This window comes from Pogoniulus pusillus, chromosome 8 (genome assembly GCF_015220805.1).
Source record: "Pogoniulus pusillus isolate bPogPus1 chromosome 8, bPogPus1.pri, whole genome shotgun sequence".
Lineage (NCBI taxonomy): Eukaryota > Metazoa > Chordata > Aves > Piciformes > Lybiidae > Pogoniulus > Pogoniulus pusillus.
The window spans coordinates 16,235,726-16,255,726 of NC_087271.1; the positions used below are offsets into that span (position 1 = coordinate 16,235,726).

Consider the following 20,001-nt stretch of genomic DNA (forward strand, 5'->3'; position numbering starts at 1 on the left):
CTTCAGGAATTTAATGTTTGTCTCTCAGTTAAATCCTGGCAGAGAGGACTGAGGCAGGTAAGTGGAGTTTGACATTCAAAAACGTGCAGCTTGCTGAAATACATAGCAGCAAAAGCAAGTCATGTTTATCTGGCATTGATTTGAAATTGGAGGATTTGTACTTGAATTGTCTGCTCAGCCTACATGAGCAAACTTGGAATTTCATGTTTAATTTGAGGTAATAACAGGGATTGATCTAATGTAATGAGGTAGGTAGAAAACCAGTTTAATCAGCCTAGTTGCAAAATGGCTCTGCTGAGATGTAGCTAACTTTTAATGTGAATTCCTTGCGTGTCATCTATATGTCTGTGACTTTCCTACTAAAATGAAACAGCACTGTTTCCACCAGTGGGCTTGAAACCATGCCAGATTTTTTAGGATCCCTCTCCTTTTTGTGTAAGAAACCCTGAAACGGAATTGTCACATATTTAGTATGGCTTGTTAAAGCTAGTAACAAGTGACTGATGGTAGCAATGGCTGCAAACGTCCTTGTTCCAGCAATGTGCTCTGATGGCCAAGATGGGGTGGATTAGAAGGGCTGTGATTAGTAGGTTGAGAGAGGTTCTTTTCCCCCTCTACTCTGCCCTGCTGAGGCTGCATCTCGATTATTGCATCCAGTTCTGGGCCACTCCATTCAAGAAGGACCTCAGGGAACTACTTGAGAGAGTTCAGCACAGAGCCACAAAAACGACAAAGGGAGTGGCAGATCTTCCTTAGGAGGAGACCCTAAGGAAGCTGGGGCTGTGCTGCCGGGAGCCTGCGGGGTGACCTCATTCATGTCTATAAAGATGTACAGGTGAGTGCCAAGAGGATGGAGCCAGGCTCTGCTGGGTGATGCCCAGTGACAGCACAACGGGTAATGGTGGAAGCTGAGGCATAGGAAGTTTCATGTCAACATAAGGAGGATTTTTTTCACTGTGAGGGTGACAGAGCCCTGGAACAGGCTGCTCAGAGGTGTTGTGGAGTCTCTCTCTCTGGAGAAACTCAAGACCTGCCTGGATGTGTTCCTGTGTGACCTGGTCTAGGTAATCCTGCTGTGGCAGGGGAGTTGGACTGGATGAGCTTTTGAGGTCCCTTCCAGTCCCTAACATGCTGTGATTCTGTGATTGTTCCCCTACGCATAGCCCAGTGGAGCTACCCTTGGTGTCATGAACCTAGAGTCTATTTGCCTTTGTCCCACTGTAAGACCAGAGCAGACTCATTGGCCTGAATAGGGCTACACTTCATTAAATTCTATATGCCTTAAAAACTGCACTATGATGAGATAGGAGGGTGCTTGGTGTTAAGGCTAAAATAGCCCACATGGTCTTGGGTGGTGAGTGCTGTAAGGCAGCAAGAGTGCAGGTCTATATGTTAGCGTTGAGCTTTGGTGTAGCAGCCACTGTTCATGTGGTCAGGGAAAATGTCAATGCATGGCTGAGGCTTTGAGGAAAACAGGGATGTCACAGGATCTGTGGAGACAGGCATATGCAGAGACAGGGTGGGAAAGTGGGAGGACCGTGTGAAAAAGAGCATCAAGACTGGTATGTGGGTATGGCACAGAGGCATCTGAGCTGGTGAATGTAATAATCCTGGCTATAGGTAGATGTTGGTCCATGTAGTGCAACAGCAGTGAAGGAACTTAACCTGTAAGCTACATCACATTTACAGTGAGAGTACACATTTCTGAAAGGTTTTCTCTGCTGACATTTACGATGCTTTGGGAATGTTGCTATCTGCAGGCAGTGTGGTAAAGCAGAACCTAAACTGGCCTAATTATTTGATGATGTTAAAGCTTTTGTAAGCTACCTTTACAATGTAGAGTTAAGAAAGCAATATGTCTCCATGTGGGATTTTTGGGATGGCTTACATCTGTGGTTATATACCCTGAAAGATTTTTTGATACCTAACAGGAATAGCCAGTGAGAGAGAACTTCTTCCCCCCTCCCTTCTTTTCCAGGCTTAGGCAGGGAGGAAAAGCTACAAACAACCCTTTAGGTTCTGTTGAGAAAGGCTAGGCACAGGCTCTGAGGATTGAGGTGTAGGAGCCAACGCTCCTGAAGGAGCAAAAGAGCAGGATCATTTATTTTGAAATGCCATTGCTGCCTGGATGGGGGGGAAAAAAGTGTCCCCAGGAGCAGAGGTCAGTGTGCCAAAAGATGTGGAGGTTCGGTTCAGGGAGAGGCGGCACAGATTGCCACTGGAGTCTGTCTTCCTTGGGCGCTCCGGCTGGGCCAGGGCCTGGGGCACTGCACCCACATCCCAGTAATGCTTTTGTGTGACCCCACCTGGAGTACTGTGTACAGTTCTGGAGCCCCCAACACCAGAACAACATCGAACAGTTGGAGTGAGTCTAGAGGAAGCCATGAAGATGCTCAGAGGGCTGCAGCAGCTCTGCTATGAGGACAGGCTGAGTTGGGGCTCTGTAGCCTGGAGAAGAGAAGGCTGCTAGAAGACCTTGGAGTGGCCTTCCAGTATTTGAAGGGGGCAACAGGAGAGCTGGGAAGGGACTATTTACAAGGTCTTGTAACGACAGGATGAGGAGTAATGGGTTTAAACTGTCAGACGGGAGATTTAAACTGGGTTTTGGAAGAAGCTCTTTACAGTGAGGGCGGTGAAACACTGGCACAGGTTGCGGCTGCTCCCTCCCTGGAGGTGTGCAAGGCCAGGCTGGATGAGGCCTTGAGCGACCTGTTCTAGTGGGAGGTGCCAGTGCTTCCAGCAGGGGGCTAGAACTAAACGACCTCTCAGGTCCCTTCCCCAGCGACCCTCAGCCGCCTGCCGCAGGCTCCACGCCGTGCACATGCGCGGAAGCCTCCCGGCTCCGGGCACCCAGCGGCGGGCGGGGCCTGCGCGTGCGGCACGTCCCGCGCGCGTGAGCGGCGCCGGCCAATGGGGCGGTCGCGTGATGCGCGCGGCGGCTGCGCCCGGGGCTGCCGGGCAAGATGGCGGCGGGAGCCTGAGCGCGGGCGGCGCCGCGCGGGGAAGGCAGGCGAGGGCCCGGCTGCTGCGGAGGGTCTGCTGCTGCCGCCGCTCCCCCCCGGGGCAGTAGCATGGTAAAATGACCCAGGGGGGGAAGAAGAAGAAACGCGCCGTGAATCGCAGTATCATGCTGGCCAAGAAAATCATCATTAAGGACGGCGGGACGGTGAGGCCGGGCGGGGCCGGGGACTGGTGGCTCGGTTTCAGAGGTGTTTGTGGGGGATCTGTGGGGCCAGCCGGCGGCGGTAGGTCCCAGCGGGCCGTGGCCGTGTGGAGGACTGGCAACGACTGGGAAGGGGGCTGAGGCAGGTGCAGGGGGCCCGGCCCGGCGCGGCGCGGGGCGGAGCTGGGCGGGCGGTGGGCCCGTGGGCCTCTGGCGGTCGTTGCGGCGCCGTGCGAGCGGGCCGCGCGCCCACAGCCGCTCCGCGCCGGGTTCTGCGGCGAGCTTTCGGTTTCCTTTATGCCGAGAGCTGCTGCGGTCCCTTAGGCTTATTTCCGGCATTTGCGTCTGGCTTCCTTGAGGCCGGAGCCCGAGAAACACCTGTGAGGGTGTCACGCTCGTTCAGGTCGTTGTCGTAAATGCTCTCCCTCCGTGTAGGCCGAGTTGTAGGGCTCAGGAGCAAGCGTCGTTTGCAAAAGTTTATCATAGGTAACAGCAGCTCGCTTACGTTTGTCTGTAATTGTGCGGTTCCGTGTCCAAAACCAACTGTCCGTGGAGACTTAGGCGAATCTTTGCGTAAGGCAGAGCCGCTAGAAAGCCAGCTGTGTGCTTGGGGGCAGCGGCTGGCTGCACAATCGCCTGGGACGGTGCGAGCCGGCAGTTGGCCCATTGTAAAGGAAAGCAGGAAGCGCCGAGTGTTGTTAGTACGCAGTTTGGGTGGTGCAAAGCCCATCTGGAATGGGCCTTGCCCGCACACTGAGTGGTCGCCGTCAGAGCAGCCTTCTGTCCTCGTAGTCTGAGAAAGAGTAGGCCGTGACTGGGACAAAGTCTTTGAATCAGAGAAGTCCCATGGGAGGGTGCTGGGAAGGAAGTGTGGTGCAGTTGCCTGCTGGTATCGTGCTTCCTCTTCAATGTATGAATTTTTAAAAGAAAGGAAGCTCTTAAATGTTTTAGCTGTTGTAATTTGTTTGGTTTTATTTAAAGTGGAGAGTAGCATTGCTTCCAGTGGATCATTGTTCTTGTTCGTTGTTTTTTTTCCTCTGTGTAGCATTATGTAGCTTTGATATGCACTTTTCTAAATACGGTGTCAGTATTGCAGGTAAAGAGATATCTTGACAGACTGACTCACAGGTAGCCCTTCAGTTTCTTTTGGAAACAATAATGAACGAGTGGGAGGTGTCAGAGTCACTACAGATGTTTGATGAACTGGTGGCCAGTAGTCTGCATTGCTTAGTGGTAAGAAACAAAACTAATACCAGTGATGGATATCGATGTTTTCAAGACACGTTTTTTCCTGCTCTTTGTGAAGATGGAAACATGTGAGATTATCTTGTACAAGTGTTCAATGCAAATAATTTAGAACAAGTAACAGAAGCAGAGTAAATGAGACATAGTGCTTCAAAATTTTTCTCTAGAGTAATACTAAGAAGCTCCCTTCATCTCTCAACTTTAACTTTCTTTTGCTAAGAGAGGAGAAAGGATGTTACAGTCACTGCATTCAGTGATGCTTAAGGTCTGCATTCATTGCCTCCCACCAGCTTCAAAAGCTGAGTGCAAGCTTAGGTCTGAGTTCTCTACAGTTTTCAGCTGTTTTGAAACCAGTGGGAAGGGGGACTCTGAGCATTATATAACAAAAATACCAGTTCTGACATTTTCTGCCTTCAAATAAAAGCTTTGAAAAATTGTTTTACATGTACTTTTGAAGTTATGAAGTCTGGTTATAACAGTATTTTTTTTTCACATAATGAAAGCAGAAGTGTTACCTGCCCATGGCAGGGGGGTTGGAACTAGATAATCCTAGTGGTCCCTTCCAACTCTGACTGATTCTATGATTCTGTATTTTGTTTAATATGTTAGCAGAAGTGTTTAAGTAGCCTTCTGCACTCAGATTCTTTCTTTGCTTGCCCAGTATGCTCTGTGAGGTTATGGGAAACAAGTAAGTGAAAATGGCTTGTGTCACAAATGTCTCTAACTGACAAATCAGTAATTAAGCATCTACAGACACAGTTTCTAGCCTGATTGGTTTATTTGGGAACTATTTGGCATCAAAGAAGATTGTGTGAGTCTTCCTGGCAAGAATATACAGCTGTTTAACAGGGAGTGTCACACGCAGGAAGGGTTTCCTGATGGGGAACTTCAGTCAATTTAATTTTCACTTCACATTGGTGAGTCTGATGAGGAGAACCAAAAACAAGCAAAAAGGAAAAAAAAAACCTCATTGCCTCTGCAAAGCCTTTCCTCACACTGCAGGTTATACTGGATTGACACAGTGGGTGTGGAGGAGGTTGGGCTGGTGCATGGTGGTGTTCTTGTGTGTTTCATCTTTGAAGCTTAGTAGCTGTACCACAAAAAAATCCCTATGTAATGGCATGTGTACTCAGCTCTGTGTGATCAGATTCACTAGAGGAGAGGCAGTAACACCAGTGAAGTGGTTTCAACAGGCGTCATAATTTTGCTTTCCTTTATGACCAGTTGGAATTGAGTGAAACATCTTCCTTATGAGGAGAGACTGGGAGGGTATGGGTCCTTTTAGCTTCGAGGAGCCTGAGGGGGGACTTCATTCATGTTTATAAAGATGTAAACGTGAGTGCAAGAGAGTGGAGCCAGGCTATGCTCAGCGATGCCCAAGGACAGGACAAGGGGCAATGGGTGGAATTGAGACATAGGAAGTTCCATGGAAGCACAAGGAATTTTTTTTTTCATTGTGAGGGTGACAGAACACTAGAACAGGGCTGCCTGAGGGAGTTCTGGAATCTCCCTCTCTGGAGATACACTCATGGCCTGCCTGGATTCCCTCCTGTGTGATCTGCTTTAGTGATGCTTCTCTGGCAGGGTAGTTGAACTGGAGGTTGAGTTTTCAAAGTCCCTTCCAGGCCCTAACGTTCTGTGAATTGATCTTATTTAAGGTTATGCTTTTTTGAAGTAGCCGTGAAATGTACTAGGGGGTGCACATCTGGGCGATGCTGCAGAGCATTAGAGGTTAGTACTTTATGTTGGGGTCTCTTCCTTTGCAGCAGAAGAGTAGCAGCTGTGATCTTGTATCTGATGCATCATTGCTTTGATGGTTACTCTGCTGTTGTCAGATGTGTGTTCTTAGCGTTGTCTGGCATACACTTTTTGTCACTGGCATGACTGACAGTAAAGTCTTTGATTAAGGACATTTCCTCTCTGCCTAGCAAAAGGACATTCTTAGAGCACTGTTTTATGTCCCCAGACTCTGCACAACAAATACTCTCAGCTCTGGCTCCGTGGTTGCAGGGGAAGGTAGCTGTTACTCTGGGAACATCTCATTTCCAGGTTGTTCGCAGAAAGGCTCCTTATCTTTTATCTCCAGCTGCAAGGCCTGATTTGCGTGCACTTAGGTTGTTACCTTATGTTACGCTACATTAGCCATTTGTCAAACACAGCAGGGCAGGTTTGTAGAATAAGACAGGGCTGAATACCCAACACCTGTACCGTGTGTATTGGGGTAGGAGGGTACATCAGCCTAGCACTTACGTCTGGTGGACTGAATGCACATAATGTACCTTAATGCCCAGTAATACAAGCACTTAGTAATCTCCCTCCCGCTTTCTGTCACCTCAGGAACATTTTGGCTACTTTTTAGTTGCAGTAGTCTTTAAAAATAATTAGTGTTGATGATGTGAATGTGACTAAATTACTTATTTTTCTTACAGATAAGACCAGTATGTGTGATAAGCAAGGTATACAGGACAGGCACAGGTTTCATTCTGTGAAATGGATTTGTGCATATGATCTCCAAGTAGCTGCCCAGAACTGGACAAGGGCAGCACTGAGACAGGTGGCTTCTGAGCTTGTGTTTGCTCTGTATAAACAAAGTGGAATACTTTTGAACCTTGGTGCTTGAAAGGGCCTGGATAGTTCGTGATTTCTGCCTCACCATCTGTAATACCTTGGGGGGGGGGGGGGGGGGAGGCGGGGAGTAGGGGGGTTGGTTTGTGCCTTGAGCCAGAAACTTCACAGGAATCCAGGAACTATGAGAATGAACCTAATTTTCTCTATCTGACTGAGCCGAACAGCCAAGATTGTTACTTACAGTTTGTGCAGAGCTGAATAATTTTTTAAACCAAAACTGGAGTAGTGGTGGTGGGTGGAAAGGAAAAGGAGTTATAGGAAGGGAAGGTACCTATAAAGACTGTTAATTTGAATAGGCTGAAAAAATAGCAGAAATACCTGTCTGGTGTTACTACAGAGAGCTTAGGAAAGAAAACCAGCACAGTGTTGAGGTGGTTTTATAGCTTATCTTTTACATATTGCTATGGACACTTCTGCAACTTCAGATCTTTCCTAGCAAAAAGAGTGAATAGCCACTGTGGTTATCTGCATTTATTTCCTACAATGCTCAAAAGACTTCTCCTGCCCCAGCCTGCACTGCCTGTTGGAAATACTGTAATCTGGAAAGGAAAGCTTCTATAAAGAAAGACTGTGTTACCCAAGTGAAACTTAGAGTTGTGTAGTATTTGAGGCTGAGAGGCACCTCTGAGCATCTCAAATCCAACTACCCAGTCCTCCCCAAAACACGGTCAGCTGGAGCAGTTTGCTCACGGCTGTTACCCAGTCAAGTCAGTGATGGAGATTCTACAACCTCTTTCAGGGCAGCCTGTTTCCAGAGGTCTGTTTTGTTCAAGATTTAAGTAGCATTTTCTGTGTTTCATTTGCCCTCCAATCCTCTCACTAGTGCCTTTGAGAAAAGTCTGTCTGTGTCTCCACTCCCTCCCATCAGATACTTATATGTGTTGATAAGATCCCCCTTAGCCTTCTTGAGAAGGGGCTAAGGACCTTTTAGCCTGCATATGTTTGCCTAGTAGAAGTGCTTGGTCTAATCACTGTGCTAGTAGCTCACAAAGCTGGGAAAGTAGATGTTAAGGCAGCAGTTCTAAGCTTGAAGCTAGTATATGAGATTGCTGATGAGTTATTCACACTGCTTTCATGTGACAATTATTGGTGCACCTTCCTCGACTTGCAAATGATGAGCTGTGGGACGTTAACAGGTTGGCATTTAGAGAGTGTATGAGATGAATAGGTTGTTCCACTTACCCTCTTTTTGTTCTCTTCAGAAGCTCCTTCTGAATATGCTAAAGCACTGAAGAATTTCAAGCTCCTTGTTTCAGATCTGTTTTGCAGACCCGTTCCTACATCTGAAGCACGTTGTAGCTAATAGGCCTGATCTCAGTATTCATAAAGCAATCAGTGCCCTTCCCAAAATTCACCTCTGGCATTCATAAGTTCAGGCTTTTCTTTCTTGAGTTAGAGCTATCAGCATTTTGTGTGTAGCCGTGGTGCCATTTAATATCAAAAGGGCTGTAGACTACCTAGGCTGTGGGATAGCTGAGTGTGACCACTACCATGTCTGAAAGTCATGAAAACTTGACTTCCATGCAGCGTTGTGTGGGCTTAAACATTCTTCTTAAGGAACTAATACTCAGGAAGACTCTCTTTCTCCTTTCAGCAGCACCTTTGTTTCCCAGACTGGCAGTATAAGTGGTTTCTTTTGTAATTTGAGATGGGAGTGTGCTTTGTATTCTGTAGAGGATTAAGACATTTCAGGATGTTAGCAGCAAAGGGTTAAAAAAGCAACTTCACTCACTACCCGATAGCTTGAGTAACAATTTCCTGTTGTTTTGAGACCAGTTTAAAAGCTTCCGTTTGTAAATTCAGATGCATTTTTTAATGATTGTGATAGATGGTTACCTGTCTTCATCACCTGTTTTGTCTCTTGTTTTAGCCTCAAGGAATAGGCTCACCTAGTGTCTACCACGCTGTTATTGTAATCTTCTTGGAGTTCTTTGCTTGGGGACTTCTGACAGCGCCTACTCTGGTGGTAAGTGATGGGTGTAAGCTTTGGCCTGCTGCGTGTAGACTATGGGGCAGATACTGCAGAGGCATCGAACATCTTCTGAACTAAAGGAGAGTTGTGTAATAGAGCTGCTGTCTTGTGCAAGGGAAAACTTTGCATTTTCACATGGAATCGAGAATTTAAAATCACATCATTAAAGCAGTGTAATGACTCAGCACAGCTGTTTGTCTGAAACTCCTTTAAGACTCAAGCTTGCATGTAAATATTTTTTTACTTGAAAGAAGGCAGACAGTAATTAAAGGTTTCAAGATACTAGCAAAAGTTGGCACAGTACAAATGTAAGGACAAAAATACACTTCAAATTGGTAACATGTGTGCATGCCTGTGCCTAAGTAGAGCTTCGCTGACCTGGCTCCGCTTCACACAGAGGCCTCAGAGTGCAGACCCTGTTACACCAGTCAAAGCTGCCCTCTGAGTGAAACAGTCAAACCTGTGTGTTTGTACTAAATTATTTTCAGATGTGACTGGTTGCTTTCCATTTGGACTTCATCTCGTGAGAAGTGATACATGCTTACAAATTAAAAGGAGGAGAAGCCTGAAAGGTTTCTAAGAGAGGTCCACCTCAAACACAGTGAGATCTGTAAGCAGATGTTCACTGGCAAGAGTCTGTTAGATACAAAGTGGACATGGCCACAGAATGCAAGCCATCTCACACAACACAAATCAGAATGAGGGAGGTGCCTATTTTAACCTGCATATCTAGGCTCTGGTCACCTAATTGAGTGGCACCTCAATGTGACAGTGTCTCTGCCCTACAGAAAACAGAGTAGTGTGGAAAGGCTGGTCTGAGATAATGCTCTAGGATCTCTGCAGTAGGTTCAGATTGCAGGCACTAAAGTTGCAAATCCTGCTCAAAGTCGAGAGAACTGAAGGTTCTATCGAGTAAATCTAAAATCTCCTAAGTGATCTCCATGTGATATAAAGACTAAATATATTATTTGTGTTGTGCCACCATAGAAGTTGGAAGTGTTTCAAGCAACATTTGTAGTTACTATTGTGTAAATGACACTGCTTGCATTTCTCCTTCAGGTTCTGCATGAAACCTTCCCAAAACATACCTTTCTCATGAATGGTCTAATTCAAGGAGTAAAGGTAAGGTGACAGAAATTAGAAATTAAAGTGAATGGTGGGAGGAATGTAGAAATGGAAGAGAAATGTTCTAGAGGTTTTTCAGTATGCCATTCACTGTATAAATAAAGTGGGAATCACAGCATTGTCAGGGCCGGAAGGGACTGCAAGGATCATCTGGCTCCAGCCCCTCACACTAGATCAGGTTGCTCAGAGCCCCATCCAGCCTGGCCTTGAAAACTTCCAGGGATGAGGCTTCTACCACCTCCCTGGGCAACCTGTTCCAGTCTCTCACCGTCCTCAATTATTGCTAAAAAAATCAAATGTACATCATTCATTTTACTTCTAGTAAGCTATTGCTTGGTCTGTAGCTGCTGCTTGGTTTCAGCAAATAAAAGCTTGCTGACTAATCGCAAATGACACACATTGTGTTAGAATGAGAGAATTTGTTCCTTGGAGCTTGTTGATCCAGTAGAATATTTTCAATTACTTAACTTGATATGGATTCTGAACATGTTAGGCTATAAAACTTGTTTTATAAAGCTAGTAGTGTGGCTGGATCACACATATTTTGAATTTTACATACTTCTGAGGTCATAAATCTCAATATTTATGTAATCGGACATAGGACAGGAGATCAGTAATATTTGACCATGTTGCCTTTCATACATTGCACTGTAGTCATCAACTTTACCAGAGCCCAGGCTGCTGTCAGATTGTGGTATGCTCTGCTGTCACCATTCTAACCACTTAATTCTAGCTTCAAATGTTTTGTTTCTTCTAGGGCTTATTATCGTTCCTCAGTGCCCCACTCATAGGTGCCCTATCTGACGTGTGGGGACGGAAGTCCTTCTTGCTGCTAACAGTATTTTTCACCTGTGCACCAATACCACTGATGAAGATCAGCCCATGGTTAGTAAATTCTTTCACACTAGACTTGTGGCTCCATGTTGGTAAAATACTGTTTGTGCTCTGTAGAAGTTTTGTCTTCCTCCTGTGCAAGGCTGGAAAAGCAGAATCAAATTGAAATAGGTACTGTGAGGCCAGATGCCACACCCAGAATTTTAAGAGCTGGCTATGCTGTAGGCCTCACTTCCTGCTTCAGCACACTTGCAAAAAGTACTCAACACTACCCAGTAGATTCTTTACTGTGGCTGTGTTACTCAAACATGCAAAGATGGAAACCTTAGATGTTGTGTGAAGTAACCATTTGTAGCTTAAAGCGTTGCTGCAGTTGTATAATCTCTAAGGTTTTCAAATCCAGCAGCTTTCAGGCTGTGTGCAGGTTGGTAAGCTCTCAGCTGGCACCTCCATGCCCCAGGTAGTGCCCACATCAGAGCTCTCAGAGCACTTGAACAAGCCACGTGGCAAGTGCTGGTGCCTGCAGCATAATGAATACGCTGGAGCTGAGATCTCTCAGGGACCACAGTCACAAAATACTGAAGTTGATGATTTGCTTTGGATCCCAGGGAGCCAGTCCAAGTTAGTCTAACACTTTGCTTCTTTGAAGGACTTTTTACAGGTGATAGAAAATGGTGCTGTTGGGTTTTGTACCTGTGCACTAAGGAGGAGCTCACAACCACATGTTCACGTCTGGCTTTATCCAAATTTATCTTATCAGGGAAAGCTGGATGAGATGTTTGATTGTTGAATTGCACCTGGATTGTCAATACAGACTTCTTTCTGCGTAGCCGTTCTAACCTTTTTCTGATGTTCTCAGGTGGTACTTCGCTGTCATCTCTGTCTCTGGAGTGTTTGCAGTGACATTTTCTGTGGTTTTTGCATATGTGGCAGACATAACCCAAGAACATGAGAGGAGCATGGCCTATGGTTTGGTATGTATGTCTTGGCTCTGCTTCTGAGTGGTAGTCAGTAAAGCTGCTCACAATTCTGGGTTTGTTTCTTCTGTGGCAGGTTGATTTTAGCTGGCAGTAAAGGCGTTTGTGTTCAGTTGTTCATGTCATCCAGTCCTCTATTTCCTGAATACTCTGCTTGTAACTTAAAATACCACCGCGGTAAAAGCTGTCTTTCAGAGGTCTGCTTTGACAGTTACTGTCAGTGCTAATGACACCACTTGAGAGGCTGTAGTTTTTCTTCCATTGTTTCCCACACCAGTACTACTCTATGTCATCTTTGGAAAAAATCTACCCTTTTGTTCTTGGATCGTTTGGAACTGCCATTGTATGAGATCTTGACTACTTCTGCTCCTGTCTGCAGTCAGCCTGCCCTTCAGAACAAACCTCGTGGAGTAACTTCTCTGCCTCAAATTTTTACAACTTGTCTCCATTTCTACATTACCTCCCAATAATCTCCAGGTCTCAAGAGCTTGCACAGTCCTGCATAATACAGATTAGGACAAGTTACAGAATCCTTTATGTCCAATAGGAAGAGCCCAAAGAAACAATACAGAACTACAGTTTTTGCCTGTATACATCAGGGATTGAGATACATTGAGACAGTCCCTTCAGTTGTAGAGTTAACATCTTTCGTAGCAAGGCCAGCTGCTTGACTGAAAACTGCTTTCTGAAGGTCCACTGTGCTGCCTCGCATGAACCAGTACAAGTAATTTAATGTGCCCTTGATAGATGTGATGTGTTTTTATCTTAGCAAGTGTTGCATATTTCACTAATACAAAGATTAAATACAGTCATTACTTCCAGAGATATGAGTAGACCATATAGTTAATTAAACCTGATTATGGCAATACATGTGAGAATGCTGTGAGCCTCCACTGCTGTCTGATTTTCCTTGAGAAATTTTGGCTGTCTGAAATGCACAGCTGCTGCCATGTAGTCACAGGAAAAAGGGCACTTTTAGGCACTACCTGATTAAAAAGGGCACTTTGGTCACCACCCGAATACAGTGGGAGGGCTTCTGAAAACAAAGAGAAAGGGAGAACAGTGCTGTTGACTTCTGTCACTGAAAATCTCACCAGCTGTTATCTGTTCCAGGTTTCAGCAACGTTTGCAGCAAGCTTAGTTACCAGCCCTGCTATTGGTGCCTACCTTGGTCGAGTCTACGGAGACAGCCTGGTTGTGGTCCTGGCTACAGCAATAGCCTTGTTAGATATTTGTTTTATTCTTGTTGCTGTGCCAGAATCACTGCCAGAGAAGATGAGGCCAGCATCCTGGGGAGCACCCATTTCATGGGAACAGGCTGACCCTTTTGCAGTAAGCTATTTAAATACGGAGTACTTTGCCATTTCTAAATGCTGAGTTTTTTACCTTTGGCATGTTCCAAGCTTTTGACCCAAAGCCCATGATTTTTCAGGATTAACCCCGCAAAAACTTTTTGCCAGCGTTCTTGCTAAGGGAATGGTGTGGAATGACACTGATGAGGGGACAGACAGACAGTCTGCTCAGCAAGTTTGCTGACAATACCAAATTGGGAGGCTTGTCTGAGACACCTGAAGGCTGTGCAGCCATTCAGAGAGACTTGAACAGACTGAGAGCTGGGCAGAGAGGAACCTGATGAGGTTCAGCAGGGATAAGTGCAGAGTCCTGCACCTGGGAAGGAACAATAAGGTGCACCAGTACAGACTGGGAGGTGATCTGCTGGAGAGCAGCCCTGTGGAGAGGGACCTAGGAGTGCTGGTGGACAAGAACCTATCCATGGGACAGCAACGTGCCCTGGTGGCCAAGAAGGCTCATGGTGTCCTGGAGGGCATTAAGTGTCCAGCAGATCGAGAGAGGTTCTCCTCTCCCTCTACTCTGCCCTAATGAGACCCTACGTGGAATACTGCATTGAGTTCTGGGCTTCCCAGAATGTACTGGAGAGAGTCCAAGGGAGGGCTGCAAAGATGCTGAAGAGACTGCAGCACTGCCTTATGTGAGAGGAAAGGCTGGGAGCCCTGAGGCTGGGTAGCCTGGAGAGAAGGCTGAGAGGGAATCTAGTCAGTGTCTATAAATACCTGAGGGCTGGGGCTCAGTAAGAAAGGGGCAGGGACAGCCTCTGCTTACTTGTGCCCTGGCAGAGGACAAGGGGCAAGGGATGGAAACTGCAGCACAGGAAGTTCCACCTCAACATGAGGAACAACTTCTTGACTGTAAGATTCACAGAACACTGGCACAGGTTTCTCAGTGAGGTTGTGGAGTGTCTTTCTCTGAAGACTTTCCAGCCCTGTCTGGATGCATTCCTGTGTAACCTATGCTAGATTGCTCTGGCAGGGGGGTTGGACTCAGTGTTTCATTGCGAGCTGCTCTACAGATCTGTGCTGTATCCACTTCTCTCGACATGAACATTAAAGGGTTTGTAACTTTTTTTTTCTTGCCATAGTCACTGAAGAAGGTTGGCCAAGACTCAGTTGTGCTGCTAATCTGCATAACCGTCTTTCTCTCCTACCTCCCAGAGGCAGGACAGTATTCCAGCTTCTTCCTATACCTCAGACAGGTAACTTGAACATTTTTGTATGGATTTGAACAGAAGTAACTTTACAGGGAAGGTTTTAGTGTTGCTGAATCAATACAGATAGTGTAGACAACTAGTATAATGCCAGCAGCTACTGTAAGTGCTCTTGCTGGTCTGGTTTTTGTTTCTTTTTTAGAGACAAAAGGAGATGAATGAGTTAGAAACCAACAGTAATGATTTGTCTTGGTTTTGGACTATGGGGTTTGCTGTTAACCTGTTAAGGGTTGTTTTTTGAGAGCCGTTTACTTATTTTCTATTCATGCCCCGTATTTACGTTTCCTTGCTTGCTTTAATGGAGAAAAAAACCCACCATTTTTTTTTCTAAGAAGTTAAGGAGGAGTAGAATGTACCAGATTTCTGCACTCTTCCCCCACTGAGCTTTGTAGCGTCATGTGGTTTGAGGCAGGATGCCTGTAAGGAACACAAAGTGTAAGGCCTCCAGAGGCTAGATAGGTCCAGGAGGTGGACTGGAAAGTGCATTTCATTCATAGAAGTCTTGCATCCCTATAAAACTGTCTCCAGAGTCAGTTCCTTCACTTTTTCCTTCCTCTCTGCTCCCTAGAGCACACACAGACTGTTACCTCCGTGGGGCATTGAGATCTGGTTTGGCCTGGGCAATGCTGCCAGCTGAATTTTAGCTACAGCACACTGTTGACATAGCGGGTAGGGAGGTGTGGAGTGGAGCATTGGAGGCCTGGGTTTGTTGGCCTGATTTAGAGGGAGATTTGTGTGAAGCTTTGTCCTGAGGAGGTTCTTGTAGAACCATGGCCAAGGGGGACTGTGGATTTTGTGTATTTTGTATGCTTATGCACTATTTTATATGTTTTTGTAGTGCTGCATGTAGCTATGAGTAGTCTTTCCAGTTAACTTTCCAATCCTGTGTGTGAAACAGTTTTCTTTTACCCCTTTTGGAAGAGGTGAAAGAGCATCTGTCACGCTCTACTCACTGTAAATTGTGTCCCATGATGTGTCTTGATTTAATCAGGTTGCCTTTCCTTCACACAGATAATGGGGTTTTCCTCGGAAAGTGTCGCAGCATTTATAGCTGTCCTTGGGATTCTCTCCATCATTGCACAGGTGAGTCACTGCTCTCCATTCCATTGAGTTGGGAACTTCTAAAGAATTGGAATTATCCACGTTGGAAAAGACCTTCGAGTCCAACCTATCACCTAACACCTAATTAACTAACCCATGGCACTAAGTGCCTCATCCAGTCTCCTTTTAAACACCTGCAGGGATGGTGACTCTACCACCTCCTCGGGCAGCCATTCCAATGCCAGTCACTCTTGCTGTGGAACTTCTTCCTAACATCCAGCCTAAACCTGCCCTGGCACAGCTTGAGGCTGTGTCCCCTTGTTCTGTCACTGGATGGCTGGGAGAAGAGACCAACCCAAGAGCTCAGCATTGTGGAGCACTTGCATTCCACTTTGATTCCAGCAGTGGGACTCACCTGTGCTGTGGCTGAGTTTTGAGCCTCTAACAACAATGGATTAGCAGCCTTACTGTGACCTGGATGACAAACCAGCTCAGCTTTGCCAGCCAGGCTCTGGTTTATTTGGATCCTTTGTGCATCAGAGAGAGGATGTGTGGCAGGTTGTTAACAGTGCTTGGTAGAGGCTTTTGAAGTACTGCTTTTTTTATTATTCCTACTATTGCATGTATTCAGCATTTTGAACAAAAAACTATTTGTCTTTGAAATTGTTTTTATCTTCTTTTTCTCCCGTGCCAGACAATAGTTTTGAGTTTACTGATGCGTTCCATTGGAAATAAGAATACCATCCTACTGGGCCTGGGCTTCCAAATCCTGCAGCTGGCGTGGTACGGCTTTGGATCAGAGCCCTGGTATGGACATTCTGTTTTCAGAGCTGTATGAGATGGCATTTTTCTGTCTGTGGTGGGGGGACACTTGCAGTGTGCCTGTGTATGTGTACATGCTCCTGACACAGAGCCAGTTCCTCTGAGCCTGTCTCTCTTGCAGGATGATGTGGGCAGCTGGTGCTGTTGCAGCCATGTCCAGCATTACTTTCCCAGCTGTAAGCGCACTGGTTTCACGAACTGCTGATGCTGACCAGCAGGGTAAGTTTGGTCCTACTGTTTTGAGTTCTACTCAAAGAATCCTGTGAAGAGCAAGCTGTCAGGATGCTGGCTTAGTGCTAGTCAGCCAGCCTGGTTCTTGGCACAGAGTAGCCCCATGTGGCTGAGAACAGGTCACAAAGTGTCTACATCCAAATTACCTGGAAGCTGTCCTAGGGATGTGTGTATCACCTATTGCTGGCACAGAGGAAAACACTCGCCAGGTCCCAGCAGCAGAGTATTTAGCAAACTTCCTGTGATGCTGATGCTCCTCACTTGGGGCACAAATTTGCTTAGCTGTCCAGGCTGTGCTCTCTCCCACATGAGGCAGTGAGAGCAGGGCTTCTGTGCTGAGCGAGCACAGCGTGGGCTGCAGCACCCTGTGCTGCTAGGGAAATGGAAGGAAGCCCTGAATGGCCTGGGTTTAAGAGCCCCTTGTGTGTTGCTACCTGTATTGCAACACCACGTAGAGATGATTCCATCAGCTTGAGGGTGAATAGTCTGCTTTCCATTAAAAATAGCTAATTAAGTGTGTGATGTGCTGTGTTTTACTCACCCCAGGTGTTGTTCAAGGGATGATAACAGGAATTCGTGGACTCTGTAATGGTTTGGGACCAGCACTTTATGGTTTTATATTCTATATATTTCATGTTGAACTGAATGAACTCCCCATGCCCGAATCACCATCAGGAGGTAGTGTGGTGGCACAGTACCACTTACAACAGGTATTCTCTTACTTACTGGTTAAAAAAAAAAATAGGAAGGGATCCTGTGCTCACTAGTTCTTTATTTCACTTAGATGGTCTGGCTCATTTCAACTTCCAGAGAAATAGAGCATGGTACAGACAGGTGGTGGCCCTTGTCAAGAGACTAGAGGGAAGGATGGGCTGATGGCAGCATCCCACTATTCTCCTCTCCTTGATGTATTTACCTTTCACTAGTCTGCTTTTATTTCATTGCCCTTTCACAGGGCTAATTGTTTTAGTTTTTCAGTAATTAATAACTGGAGGCCACTCAGCAGGAAGACTGTGCAGTAGAGAAGGAAGCTGGCACACATCAACAGGAAGCAGATGCTTGTTCGCTTTCTCTCTCTCCTCTAAGTCTTAGGGTGCAACATTCTTTCCCCATTTCCTCTAGAACTTCCCCTTAGGGCAAATACTCTACTGGCTGGTGTAGCAAGAAAACAGTTCTGCCCACTCTTGAAAGTGTGTGATTAGCAACTAGTATACTACCATGTGCTGGAAGTGCAGAGTTCTACACTTTGGCCACAATAACCCCAAGCAGCGCTACAGGCTGGGGACAGAGTGGCTGGAGAGCAGCCAGGAGGAAAGGGGCCTGGGGGTATCGGTAGATAGCAGGCTGAACATAAACCAGCAGTGTGCCATGGGAGCCAGAAGAGCCAATGGCATCCTCGCCTGTATCAGAAACAGTGGCCAGTAGGACAAGGGATATTACTCTGCCCCTGTACTCAGCACTGTCAGGCCTGACCTTGAGTCCTGTGTCCAGTTTTGGGCTCCTCAATTCAAGAGAGATGTTGATACTGGAACGTGTCCAGAGAAGGGTGATGAAGCAGGTGAGGAGCCTGGAATACAGCCCTGTGAGGAGAGGCTGGGGTTTTTTAGCCTGGAGGAGGCTCAGGGATGAGCTGGTGACCTCATTGCTGTCTACAACTACCTGAAGGAAGGTTGTAGCCAGGAGAGGTTGGTCTCTCCTCCCAGGCAACCAGCAACAGAACAAGGGGACACAGTCTCAAATTGTGCTGGGGAAGGTATAGGCTGGATGTTAGGAGGAAGTTTTTTACAGTGATTTGCTATGGGAATGGGCTCCCCAGGGAGATGGAGGAGGTGCTGTCCCTGGAGGTGTTCATGAGAAGACTGGATGAGGCATTTAGTGCCATGGGCTGGTTGATGGGCTGGGTGCTAGGTTGGACTGGATGATCTTGGAGGTCTTTAAACCTTTCTGAATACTTTGTGCCCTTCCTGTTTTGGCAGAATTCCATAATCCCTGGCCCTCCGTTCCTATTTGGAGCATGCTCGGTGCTGCTGGCACTGCTCGTTGCCTTGTTTATCCCTGAACACACAAACCTGAATGTGCGATCCAACAACTGGAAGAAACACTGTGGCAGCCATGGCCATCCCCACAGCCCACAGGCTCCTGGTGAAGCTAAAGAACCACTGCTGCAAGATACAAACGTATGACAAAAATCTAGCAAGAGCTTTTTAGACATTTTTCTTCAACAGTTTGGGATACACATTCCAATTTCATCAAAACTAATTTCTTAAGGTAACCTTAAGGCGTATCTTTCTGCATGAAATCCATAGGAATTTTTAAAAGACAAACAAAAAGGTTTTTCCAAAGGTGTTGCCATCTCATTAGTGATTTTCTTTTAAAAGCAAAACCATCTTGTCTCTTGCCATGAAACCCTGTTACTGCTAACCTTTATCTTCTGATTCAGAGACAAGACTAGAGTCAAGGTATGAGCATGTGTCCTTCTGTTACCTTAAAGGTGGTGAGCTTTAATTCTAGTCATGCTGAGTCTCAATGAGACACCTGAGCATCCACATGGACCCATTCATTTTAATGTTGTAAAATCTTGGGTCAGCTAATTCAAAGCCTTAATGTAAATGTAGTGGAGTAGGAGAGGAGGTGGCTCTGGCTCCTCTGCTTTCAAAGTCACATGGCAGGTTGTTGAGTTTGTACTAATCTAAAAACCACAGGAGCACGCTGGCTGAAGTTGTCTTTCTGTAAGTACATTTATTTACTCTTTTGGAATAAATGGTGGTACCAAACACTTGTTGGAGTACCAAGGGGGTATTTGGGACCTACAGATTTTAAATCTGTAGGAGGCTCTAAACCTCCGCTTTCCTAAGCACCATTTATTGTACCACTCGATTTCTGATGTTTGCTAATCCTAAAGGACCTCAAAACTTGAACACAGAGACTGAAATATATAAGCTGATAGCCTTGAACACATCCATCTGCTATACAGTGGCCTTTGAGGACTGTCACAATAACCCTTTTGCATTACAGAAATAATGTTTTAGTCCTAAATTTTCGGGACCCTTAGTACAGAAGAGAGCTTTATATGACTGATGTGAATTTCTCTAAAAGTGTATATTTTTGTGTCCAGTTGTTACTATTATTTAAGTGTTCCTTTGTATAAATTTGTGTATAAACTATTGTATAGGTTTAAAACGTTTTCATCTTGTGGTTATTGCTTTATGCTTTTTTACCTTTGAACATTCACCATGGTTGACCAAGAGCAGGAAAAAAATGTAAATATAATGTTAATAAAGTTGCATATTTTAGTGAATTTTTAAATAATTGTTAACGTCTCTTCAGAGCTCAACTGAAGGTCTGTAGTGCATGTGTGCAGGTAGACAAAGAAGGCTGGAGTGCATGTTGCTACCCTCCC

General features: G+C 45.9%; 1 protein-coding gene across 1 annotated transcript; it reads left to right on the top strand.

The window, feature by feature from the left end:
- Positions 1 to 2,952: 2,952 nt before the first annotated feature.
- Positions 2,953 to 19,910, top strand: MFSD14A (major facilitator superfamily domain containing 14A). The gene is made up of 12 exons (XM_064147359.1): positions 2,953 to 3,166; positions 8,907 to 9,002; positions 10,068 to 10,130; positions 10,891 to 11,018; positions 11,827 to 11,941; positions 13,058 to 13,276; positions 14,382 to 14,495; positions 15,519 to 15,590; positions 16,243 to 16,355; positions 16,492 to 16,589; positions 17,148 to 17,311; positions 18,578 to 19,910. Exons 1-12 carry the CDS (start codon positions 3,080 to 3,082, stop codon positions 18,782 to 18,784), a joined length of 1,476 nt encoding a protein of 491 aa, XP_064003429.1. The 5' UTR covers positions 2,953 to 3,079; the 3' UTR covers positions 18,785 to 19,910.
- The last annotated feature ends 91 nt before the right edge of the window (positions 19,911 to 20,001 follow it).

Excerpts from the sequence above, each read along its gene's own strand:
- MFSD14A (XM_064147359.1), top strand. The coding sequence starts at position 3,080 with ATGACCCAGGGGGGGAAGAAGAAGAAACGCGCCGTGAATCGCAGTATC. Across the intron at positions 11,942-13,057 it reads GGAGCATGGCCTATGGTTTG|GTTTCAGCAACGTTTGCAGC; the intron begins GTATGTATGTCT and ends TATCTGTTCCAG. Across the intron at positions 15,591-16,242 it reads TTCTCTCCATCATTGCACAG|ACAATAGTTTTGAGTTTACT; the intron begins GTGAGTCACTGC and ends CTCCCGTGCCAG.